We start from the raw sequence: 12,175 nt of genomic DNA on the forward strand, positions 1-12,175 counted from the left end.
GCTTCACAGCTCCAGGGTCCCGGGTTCGATTCCTGGCTTGGGTCACTGCCTGTGCGGAGTCTGCACATTCTCATGTCTGCGTGGGTTTCCTCCGGGTGCTCCAGTTTCCTCCCACAGTCCAAAGATGTGCAGGTTAGGTGGATTGGCAATTCTAAATTGCCCTTAGTGTGCAAAAAGTTTGGGTGGGGTTACTGGGTTAGTGTGGAGGTGTGGGATTGGGTAGGGTGCTCTTTCCAAGGGCCGGTGCAGACTCGATGGGTCTTATGGCCTCCTTCTGCACTTCAAATTCTATGATTCTGTAATGGTTATAGTTTGTCCCAATCATACTATTTCAGTCTCTTGGTCCTTTACTTAATAAAGTCTCATTCAAATGTCTATCTTTGTCCAGAAGTCCCATTGGTTATGCGGGAGTAACTTCTATTCAATTAATTCTTTCAGAATTCTTGAAAACAATAGAATCCAGAAGATTTCCGCGAAAACTTTCATTGGACTCAAGTCAGTCATTCTCCTGTAAGTTTGAATGTTAACCTATACATTGTCAAACAATTTAAATGAAGGTCCATCATTTATTGGTGTGAACTGACTGTTGATGCCTCTATTTTTCTAGAGTGCTGCTGAACAATTCCTTCCATCAGCTGCCAGCTAAACCGATCTGTCAAGAGATGCCCAAATTAAACTGGCTGTAAGTACCTCAGTTTTAATTCGGAGCTGCATTGAGGTTTCAAGCTGTTTGCTGACTGTGTTTAGCTGTCAGTTAAAAGGAACGAGAAAGAATCAAAAATAGTGTGCACACCACAGAAAAAAGTTACTGATGTCCCATTTAATATTCCTCACTTCTGTCTTGGTCAGAAAATCATGCCACGTTGTTATTACCAATGTAATAAAGTACTCTTTTAATAACGTTTAGAGGGCGGCCTCCTACTGGTAGCAGGAAATGAAGGTAGGAGGGCGCTGTTCATTGTTCGGGAAGTTGAATGTCCTGATGCCGAGATGATAGTAGTGAATTGAGGCTGCGGCGGTTTGAAGGCCAATCGAGCTCCCTGGCAGCAAGCAAGGGAAATTATATTTTTAAAATATATTTTATTCCAAATGCAACAACATTCCAAACAAAACAACAAATAACACCTCAAAATAAACATGTCACACAGTTTGTCAATTTTCCACCTTTATCACCCCACCGCACGTAAAACCCCTCTCTGACCCCCTCAGGGCGAACTTAATCTTTTCCAACCTTAAAACTTTGTACAGATCCCCCAACCTCCCCGTGACCCCCTGTGGCGCTGCCGTCCTCCAACTCAGTAAAATCCGTCGCCGGGCAATCAGAGAGGCGAAGGCCACAACATCGACCCCCCTTACCAGCAGCAGCCCCGGCAATTCTGACACCCCAAACATCGTCACCAAAGGGTACGGCATCATCCTGACCCCCGTTATCCCTGAAAAAGTCTCCAATACGGCCTCCCAGAAACTCTCCAGCTTTGCAGACCCCCAGAACACGTGGGCGTGATTCACCGGCTCCCTCCCACACCTCTCACATACATCCTCCACTCCCGGGGAAAACCCACTCCTCTGGGTCCGTGTCATAGGGATCCTGTGCATACTTTTAATTCTATAAGGCTCATCCTCGCACAAGAGGAGATCGAGCTGACCCAATGCAGGGCCACTCCAGGTCCCCCCCCCCATCCCATCTCGATCCCCAGCTCTTCCTCCTACCTCCACTTAATCCCTTCCACTAACATCTTCTTCTTCCACCCCCAACGACCCACAGATTTCCCAATCTTCCCTTCCCCCCCCCAATCATCCAGAGCCAACAACTTTTCTTATGCTTACTCCTGTAACTGATGAAACAAGGGTGACTCCTTCCGTGCAAAGTCCCGCACCTGCAAATATCTAAACTCCCTCCCCCTCAGCAACTCAAACCGTTCCCGCAATTCCTCCAATCCTACAAACGTACCCTCTACAAACAGGTCCCTTACCTGCTGTATCTCTTCACCACACCACCTCCCATACATCACATCCATCCCTCCAGGTATGAACCTATGGTTCCCACATATTGGGGCCAATACTGACATATGTCCTGGTTTAACATGCCTCCTCAACTGGTTCCAAATTTTGATCAATGGCATCACAGCGGGGCTGCTAGTAAACCTCCCCGGAGAAAACGGGAACAAATACGTCCCCCTGCAAGAGACCTGCTCCACCTGTACCCAGTGTGACTACTCCCACCTCCACCACCACCCCCTCCAGCCCCCTGCCCCCTACCCCCATCACTGTCTCAGCATTTGCTGACCAATAACAATGCAACAGGTTTTGGAATGCCAGCTCCCCACCCGCCTTCCCCTCTGCAAAAAGGCCCGACTAATACTAGTCTTGCCTGCCCAAGCAAATTCAGAAATCAATTTATTCACCCTCCAGACAAATGCATTGGGAGGGAAAATTGGAAGAGATTGAAAGATAAATATAAATCTTGGTAACCCGTTCATTTTCACGGTCTGTAGCCAAGATGACAAAGGATCATCTGGACTCGAAACGTTAGCTCCTTTCTCTCCCTACAGATGCTGCCAGACCTGCTGAGATTTGCCAGCATTTGTTTTTTGGTTTCAGATTCCAGCATCTGCAGTCATTTGCTTTCAACCCAATCAAAGGCCTTCTCCACATCCATTGATAGGATCACCTCCAGCACTGTATACCGCGACGAGGTCATAACCATATTTGACAGTGCATTATCTCCTGTAGCCGCAATGGCACCTCCAAAGCCTGCCGCTGCTCCTCTGGAAACACCTACCCATCCAAAAAATGCCCCATATCTGCGTCCTCCCTCCGAGGCTCAGATCTATACAACTCCTGGTAAAAGGCCTTAGACACCTCACTGATTTTCCCACCATCCTCAACTGCACAATTTCCTGTGCTGCTGCCTACTGCCTCAGCTGGTGGGCGAGTAGGCAGCTAGCCTTTTCCCCTTACTCATGCTGAACCCCCCCTTAGTCGCGAAGCTAACCCACCACCTTTCCAGTTGTCAACTGAGCAAACTGCCCCTGCAATGGCTTCCTTTCCGCCAACAACTCCCGAGTCGGGGCCACCAATTATCTACGATCCACATCTACAATAACTTTCAACAACCTCTGCCTCTCCTCCCTCTCAACTTTGTCCCTTTAGGCCTTATAAGAAATAACCTCCCTCTGAACCACCGCATTCAGTGCCTTCCAGAACGTGGCTGCAGAAACCTCCACATTTTGAATAAACTCTACGTAATTCTTTATTGCCAATGCCACCTTATCACAAACTTTTTTATCTGCTAAGATTGCCGAAACCAACCTCCACACTGGTCTCTGCACCCATCACATCTCGAACCTCACATCCATAAAATGCGGCGTATGGTCCGAAATTACAATCCCTGCATACTTCGCCCCCATGATACCTGACAGTACCACCTTTCCCGCCACAAAGAAATCGATGTGTGAGTATACCCAATAAACATGCAAGAAGAAGAAGTATTCCCTCTCTCCTTGGTGCCTAAACCTCCACTGGTCCACTCCCCCAATCTGATCCATAAATACCCCCAACTCCCTTACCATCCCCGACCTAACCATTGAATTGAGACTAGATCTATCCACCCTAGGATCTAATACACAATTAAAATCGCCCCCATAATCAACTAATTGGGATCCAAGTCTGGGATGGACACTAACAGCTTGTTAATGAAGCCTGCGTTGTCCCAGTTGGGCGCGAATACATTCACTAAAACCACCGATGCCCTACTAAAATCCACTCACCATCACAAACCCAGCCCCCTGCTCCCGCACCTCCCTGACCACCACAAATTCCATCTTCTTACTGAACAGTTTCTCAACCCCACTCAACTGAGAATCAACCCCCGAGTGGAACGCCTGCCCTACCCATCTCTTCCATAACCGTATCTGATCTCTCACCCTTAGATGTGTCTCCTGCAGGAAGACCACATCTGTCCTCAAACTCTTTTGGTGCGCAATCACCCGAGACCGGTTAATCAGGCCATTTAACCTGCACACTTTCTCCGTTACTATCTTCACCAGGGGTTTCTGACCTCCCCCTCTGCTAAGGTACGCCATCATCACCTAACCCAAACCCTGCCCAACTATCCGTCCTGTCACTAAGCTGGGCCCATCCAAAATGGCCTCCCCTCCATCCTCACTTAATCCTAGCCATAAAACCCTATTGTGCCACCAGCCCACTCCCCTCACTCCCCCCCACCCCCCTTTCAGGCTACCAACTGCAGCCCCCACCCCCCACTGCTTCCATTCACTTGCTTACCCGCTAGCATGGCGACTTGCTCCTGGAGGTCCAAACAAAGGACCCCACCCAAACCACCCAATCTACACATACTCCCACTCTGCTTACTCCATACAGTCCTCCCTTTGACCCACCAATACCAAACTACGCTGTGGAAAAAACAACAGACTGTAAACCAAATATTACATGTACATAACCATCTTTAAAAAGTATCAATAATAACAAAATAACAACAGTGAAAAACACACATAAGCTGAAACACATCACATATCAAGTACAAACAAAGACTGGCATGAACATAATAAGGCACAATCCATACAAAAGTCCTAAATTGGCCCTCCCCAACCCATGCTCCTTGAGGAAGTCATTCGCCTCCTACCTGCCCTGGAAAGTCACCCAAGTTTGGCCGAGTACAACACCCCAAATCTAATCTCACCACCTTGGCCTTGTTAAACCCCACCCATCGTTTGGCTATGTCAACCCCAATGTCTTGATAAATTCGGATCCGATTCTGTTCCCAGCCTCATTCGCAAGTTGCCTTGGCCCACCTCAGAATCTTTTCCTTGTCCTGGAATTTGTGCAAGCGCACAATCACCGCCCGAGGTGGCTATCCAACATATATTAAAACAACTTTATTGCTAACACAGTATTAAAATAACTTCAACAGCATACAAGAAAATTAGCTTACACTTACCCCTTGAACAATATTAATCAATACACAATAACACTTAACCGCTATCTTTACTTTCACTCAAACAACAAAACCATCTCAGGGTACAATCCACTTTTGGATAACAGTAATAATAATAATCCTTCTTTTTGTCACACGTAGGCTTACATTAACACAGCAATGAAGTTCCTGTAAAAGTCCCCTAGTCGCCGCACTCTGTCGCCTGTTCAGGTACACTGAGGGAGTGAGAATTCAGAATTACCTAACAGTACGTCTTTCAGGCCTTGTAGGAGGAAACCGGAGCACCAGGAGGAAACCCACGCAGACACAAGTAGAACATGCAGACTCCTCACAGACAGTGACCCAAGCTGGGAATTGAACAGGGGTCCCTGGTACGGTGAAGCAACAGTGCTAACCACCGTGCTACCATGCCACCCAGTACAGTTAAATACAGTTAGCAGACTCAGCAATACTTACTGTAAAGAGATGTCTTTTGAGACTGTTTGGAAAGATGGACTTGAACCCTGTGAAACAATGCAGAATCTCTGGCTGTATTGCTTCAGGAACTGCTTCCCAGCTTGCCTTTCACCCACAGATTAACTCTGAGTCTGAACACATCAGGCTCGGCATGATGCTGAACTCTTCTTCCATCGCATTCATCCCCTGCTCACATCTTTGGGCAGGAAACCTCCCGTATTCAATGGATTCTTTCACCCTCCTCCAGTATTCTCCCTCTACCTGGACCCCTCGCTTTTGCCTCCAACTAGCTCTTAATCTTTTTATTGAGAACTGTCGGCACGACATTGGCCTTCTCAATTTCTCTGCCCCCTCAACCACTCTAACCTGCTTCCCTCTGAACTTGCTGCACTCCTTTCTCTCAGGTCAAACCCTGACTTTGTTATCAAACCTGCCGAGAAGAGTGGTGCTGTTTTTGTCTGGCGTACCGACCTCTACCTCACAAACACTGCCTCCTCTGACCCCCGGACCATTACCCCACCACTAAACATCAAGCCATTGTTTACAGCACGGTCACTGACCTTATCGCCTCTGGTGACCTTCCCTGCACAACATTCAATCGCATAGCCCCCCTCCCCCAGCCCCAAACAGCTTGCTTCTACCTCCTTCCCAAATTCAACGAGAGGGCTGACTGCGTAGACCCATTGTATCAGTCTGTCCCTGCCCCATGGAACCTATTTCATACTATCTTGACTCCATTCCCGCTCCCCTTGTCCAGTCTCTTCCCACCTATATTTACGATTCCTCTGATGCCCTCCATCACATCAACAGTTTCCTGGCCCCAATCGCCTCCTCTTCACTGTGGTCGCCGAATCCCTCTACACCTCCATCCCCCACCAGGACGGTCGGAGAGCTCTTGACATCTGCCTTGAACAGAGGCCCGAACAATCCCTGCCCGCCAGCACCCTCCCCCACCTCTCTGAACCTGTTCTCTCACTCAGCAATTTTTCCTTTAATTTGTCTCACTTCCCACAAATAAAATGTGTTTCCATGGGTAACAGTTATACGGTGGTGTGTGTGGAATATTCCTTATTTCAGTCCTACTCTGGCCCCTCCAACAACTCTTTCACCGTTACATTGTTGACTGTATCGATGCCGAATCCATGCTCGCGTCTGGACCTGGAAAGTATCATCAATTTTGCTTCCAATTTCCACCCCTCTCTCACCTTCACATGGTCCATCTCCGACACTAACCTTCCCTGACTTCTCTGTCTCTAATTCTGGTGCTAGTTTGTCCACCAATATTCATTACAAACCCACTGACTCCCACAACTATCAGCTCCTCAGACCCTGCTTCCTGTAAGGACTTGATCTCATTCTCCCAGTTTCTCTCAGCCTCAGTCACATGTGTTCCGATAATGACACCTTCCAAAACAGTGCTTTTGACATGTCTTCCTTTTCCTGAACTGAGGGTTCCCTCAACTGTGATCGATGGGGCTCTCAACCTTGTCCCGCACCTTTGCCCTCACCCCTCCCCCAACCTCCCTGAATGATGATAGGGTTCACCTTGTCCTCAATTTTCATCCCACCAACCTCCGCATTCAAAGAATCATCCTCTGCCATTTCTGTCAGCTGCAGCATGATACCACCACTAATCACATTTACTCCTCATCCCCTTGTCAGCATTCCGTAGGATCCATCCCCTCCGTGACACTCTGGTCCACTTCTCCAACATCCTTAACTATTTATCCCCTTCCCACAGCACTTTTCCTTGTAATCACAGAAGATGCAACACTTCCCTCCTCATTGTCCAAAGCCCCAAAACTCCTTTCAGGTGAAGCAACATTTCACTTGTACTTTCTTCAATTTAGTCTACTATATTCGCTGCTCCTAATGTGGTCTCCTGTACATTGGGGAGACTAAACGCAGACTGGGTGACCACCTTTGCTTAGTCCGCAAGCGTGGACCCAACCTTCCCGTCGCTTGCCATTTTAACTCACCATCTTGCTCTCAAGCCTAAATGTCCGTCCTTGGCCTACTACAATGTTCCAATGATGCCCAGTGCAAACTGGAGGAACAGCATCTCATCTTCTGATTATGCATGTTGCAACATTGAGTTCAACAACTTCAGACCATAAACTCATCCCTCCACCTCAACCCCTCTTTTTGATCTAAGTTTTTAATATCTAATTAGCTAGCCATTGAGTGATTGCACACGATTGCAGACAATGGGGCTAGAAGTGTGCTCATCGGCGCAAGACCTCCGTGCCCACAAGTGCACCTCCAGCCACATCATCGGGACACTCAACAGGATTCTGGCCCACTTCTTCCCCTATTTTATCTTGTTGAAAAACATTTTTAGAATGAAGAATTCACACACCAGTGATACTCAACATAATGAATTAGAATTTGCTGGAGAAGTGCAGCTCATGGCCTGCTCAGTTGGTCAGACATATTCCTGCAAACTTCAGCTCAAAACATTTTTGCCCTGTAAGTTGTTGCAAGCGTGAGCTGATAACAACAGGGCAAAGGCAACTGGAAGATTGGTAAATGACAGGACCTAACATTCACAGCTCTACCTCACCCTCATGCATTTAGCACTGCTGTCGGCCATGCGTGCACATAACGGCTATTCAACTATGTCAGCCACATCATCCAAACACATTGCGTTACACTCACTGTCACACTCCTCTCACTCTTGCAAAATAAGGTGGTGCACAATGCTGGTAGAAGCACCTAACCCATTTGGGACAGGCTTGGCAGCATGTCCTCACCCTGATGGAGGGAAGGTTAGTCACCATTTTTGGAGTGACCAGCAGTATGTTAAAGAATGAAGTTAAGCTCATGCGTAATCTTTCTCCTTCCTTCCCACTACAGCCCCATTCCACAATCTCTTCTGCAACCGTCGTCCCGCCCCACAATGTCTGCCTCTCCCCCCCCCCCCCCCCCCATGACATGTTTGCTTCCTCCCCTGGTATCTCCGTCAAGACCCACGATCCTCCCCCCACCCCCTTCCAGTCTCAACTCCCCTCCCCGCCATGAGGTCACCTGCACTTACCTGGTCCTGGACTCTGGCACTTAAAATCTGGGCACTGCTTGGAGTCCCAGTCCTGGCCACTCCCTACTGGCACTGCTGGGACTATTGAGCTGCTGGATTGACCGGCAGCTTTGTGAAACGATACTTCCTCCTGCATGAGGTTAAATTAAATAAGGTGAAAGTTTAGTGGGGAACATTTAACATCTCCAGTAGTAATGACTGCAGGCCAGCCGGTTTTGGCAGGGATTGGCAGGGCGGAAAACACCACCCTCCAAAAATTCCTGCCTTTGCTGAATACATTAACTCAAACTTTTAATTAGAGAGAAGGGAATCTGATAATTGTATGTTAATTGTGATTAATTATAGAGAGGTGGTGGGCATTAACTGGACATACACATGAACCCCGATAAATAGTTGCAGAATAAAACTGTGGTTGTTGGATTAAAAGGTATTTGCTAATAAAGTGTAACTCTGTAAATAAGTATACAAGTGTCTGAAAGTTGGCTCCAGTTTTAACCTTCATTAATTGGCTTTCTGGAATAGAACAATTATTGTCAACTTCTAACTATCGCTGGCTAACTAGAACCATAGCTTTGTGTGTTTTTCATTGAATACAAAGTCAGAGCCTCACGACAGCTGTTGGTTTCAGCTTTCCATTTTCTATTTGGGTTCCTGAACATTTAGGAGCTTCGATGCATTTGAATTTCATTACTTTCTCTAGACTTGTGGTTTGATGTGTTCGCATTTGATACATTCAGCTCTCAGGCAAATTGGTTTGTAAGCCCTTGACTAAACCACAAATAATAATCTTTGTTATTGTCACAAGTAGGCTTACAACGATGTTACTGTGAAAAGCCCCTAGTTGCCACGCTCCGGTGCCTGTTCGGGTACACAGAGGGAGAATTCAGAATGTCCAAATTACCTAACAGTATGTCGTTTGGGAATTGTGGGAGGAAACTGGAGCATCCGGGGGAAACCCACGCAGACATGGGGAGAACGTGCAGACTCTGCACGGACAATAACCCATGCCGGGAATCAAACCTGGGACCCTGGCGCTGTGAAGCAACAGTGCTAACTACTGGGCTACCATGCCGCCCATATATTTCTATCCATGTTTCCTGAACTAGACTGGGGTTATGGATTAGATGTTGCAATACATTGTTACTTTTGATTCTTGAAATTTACTTTTAAATGCTTCAAAGAAAATATGAGACATGCTTAAGGATTGTGTATAAAACTTTCTAAATTCAGTTATTCTGTATTAATCTCTCTTCTAGGGATTTTGAAGGCAATCAAATTGAATCTGTGAAGAATGGCACTTTTACGTGTTGCACTCAGTTAACTGTACTGTAAGTAAAAGGATCATAGAAATCTATCTCCCTTTTGTCAAACTGCTTGCCACATAGCTCATGCAGGTTGTTTCATAGTTTCATAATTAAACTTTCTCCTCATTTAATTTGGCTTTTGTTTCTGAATTCAGGTCTTTAATATAGAAATCATTGTGAGATATTCATTTTCAATAACGCTCCAAAAAACAAACTAGCAAACTTTCAAACTCCCATTTCTCTACAGGAGATATCAGCCCTTCACCAACTATTCTTGTTGTATATTATTCCCAATAGAATGAGGTGAGTTCAGGGAGTAAAACCAAAGTTTGTTATCTTTCTTTACATTTCTTGATTCCTCAATAAAATGGTGATCAAACTCTGACAAAGACTGCTGATATATTTGTCGTCTCAGTATAATGGCATCACTCCTTAGGCTTATTTACTGTATAAGACACAAGGCACCAATCACTCATAGGGGATTGGGTAAGCACATTGTGGGTTCATTTATTAAGACCTGGCATATGAGACATATAGGTGTAAAGCTTGAAGATGTCAACGCCCAAGACAAAAGTGAAACTAGGGGCGGGATTCTCCCATACCTGGCAGGGCGGGGGGTCCCAGCGGGATGGAGTGGCGTGAACCACTCCAGCGTCGGGCGAATCCTCCGCACCTTCAAGGACTAGGCTAGCGCCGGAGTTGTTTGCGCCCCGCCGGACGGCGTGGAAGGCCTTTAGCGCTGTGCCAGCCGGGGCCGAAGGGACTCCGCTGGCCGGCGCGGGTCCTCGCATGCACTGGAGCGTCAGCGGCTGCTGACATCATCCCCGCGCATGCGTAGGGGGGGGGGGGGGTTCACCTACATGCCGGCCATCGCGGAGGCCTACACGGCCGATGCGTAGGAAAAGAGTGCCCCCACAGCACAGGCCCACCTGCAGATCGGTGGGTCCCGATCACGGGCCAGGCCACCGTGGGAGCACCCCCCAGGGCCAGATCGCCCCGCGCCGCCCCCCCCCCCCCAGGACTCCGGAGCCCGCCCGCACCGCCAGGTCCCACCGGTAAGGGGCCTAGTCCAATTTACGCCGGCGGGACCTGCATAGAACGAGCGGGACTTCGGCCCATTGTGGGTCGGAGAATCGCCGGGGGGAGCCGCTGCGAGCGGCCGCTGACCGATGCGGCACGATTCCCGCCCCGCCGAATCTCTGGCGCCGGAGAATTCGGCAGCCGGCGGGGGCGGGATTCACGCCGCCCCCCGGCGATTAGGGGTCGGAGAATCCCGCCCTATAGGTCTAAATGATATGACACATTGCCTTTCGAATGATCTCATAATATATCCCTTAAAGATATATTACAACAATATTAATCTCTTGGATTTCTGCCACAGCCTTTATTTTGTTATATTTTGACAGTATTGTTATGACACCTTTGGCACGGTCAATTCCAGCCCAATTTGACCCAGAGTCACAATACAATTGAAATTAACTACTTATTTTTAGAAAATACCCAAATGTCTTTAGCTGCTCAATAACTACAATCAACAGGTTTGCAAATTTAAAACAGAATTAATTTTAATTAATAACAATAACTGTAATTAAATAAGCAGCAAAACAACTAGTCAACTATTAGGGAGTTTCACGCCGGTTTAGCCCACACTTAGGACGTGAATCTCCAGCTGCATTGGGCTCTCGCTTAAGTGCAACGCGGTCTGTGAATGCCGGGAGAGGTCTGTGGCGAGCCTCATGACAGCCTGGGCTACACCAATGAGAAACTCCCCAGGGCTCAAAAAAGTGACTAAGTATCATTGAATAGGGGTGGGGAACTCAGCGGCAGAGCCGGTGGGAAACTCCCTGAAGGACCCACCACAAATTAACTTCAACATTTTGGGGGAGAATCGGGCCCTTGGAATGTTTTTTAGGACTGGGGAGCTGAACTCGGGCTGCCATTTTGAAAGGGTGCCCCAATCTCTAAGTGAGCTTGTGCGTCCCCCACACCTCCACCCATGGGCAATGTCACCCCCACATGTACGGACACTACACTACACCCCCCAAGTAAGGGCACCCCCCCAAATAAGGACCCTAAGGGGTCGCCTCTCTTCAGAGCCCACCCAAGTGACCTTACAGCACCCCCTCCCATATTGGATCCCGACCCATCACCCCCCCAACCTCCTGGAAGCCCCTACTTACTGGCCCTGCACTCCCTCACCCTTCAAACCTCCCCTCCACCCTCATTTAATCTGCTTGGCCCCCCTCGCCCCTGACCCTTGGCAGTGCCACTCTGGCATTTGGGCACACTTGCACTGCCATCCTGGCACCCAAGCAGTGCTGCTACTGGCTTGACAGTGCCATCCGGGCACCTTGGTGGTGCCAGGGTGGCAATGCCAAGGTTCCCGCATTCCAGGGGGAGGGCCAGAGGGCCACCCTGCAT

At 48.2% G+C, this 12,175-nt stretch overlaps 1 protein-coding gene across 1 annotated transcript in view; it reads left to right on the forward strand.

Annotated features, from left to right (window-relative positions):
- The window catches only part of rxfp1 (relaxin family peptide receptor 1), a 223,844-nt gene that overhangs the window by 136,646 nt on the left and 75,023 nt on the right, over nt 1-12,175 (forward strand). Inside the window, exons 9-11 of the mRNA XM_038792304.1 lie at nt 439-510; nt 608-682; nt 9,707-9,778. Of these exons, the coding sequence (XP_038648232.1) occupies nt 439-510; nt 608-682; nt 9,707-9,778 (219 nt within the window). The remainder of the gene's footprint in view (nt 1-438; nt 511-607; nt 683-9,706; nt 9,779-12,175) is intronic.

The sequence above is a fragment of the Scyliorhinus canicula genome, chromosome 3 (assembly GCF_902713615.1).
Source record: "Scyliorhinus canicula chromosome 3, sScyCan1.1, whole genome shotgun sequence".
NCBI lineage: Eukaryota > Metazoa > Chordata > Chondrichthyes > Carcharhiniformes > Scyliorhinidae > Scyliorhinus > Scyliorhinus canicula.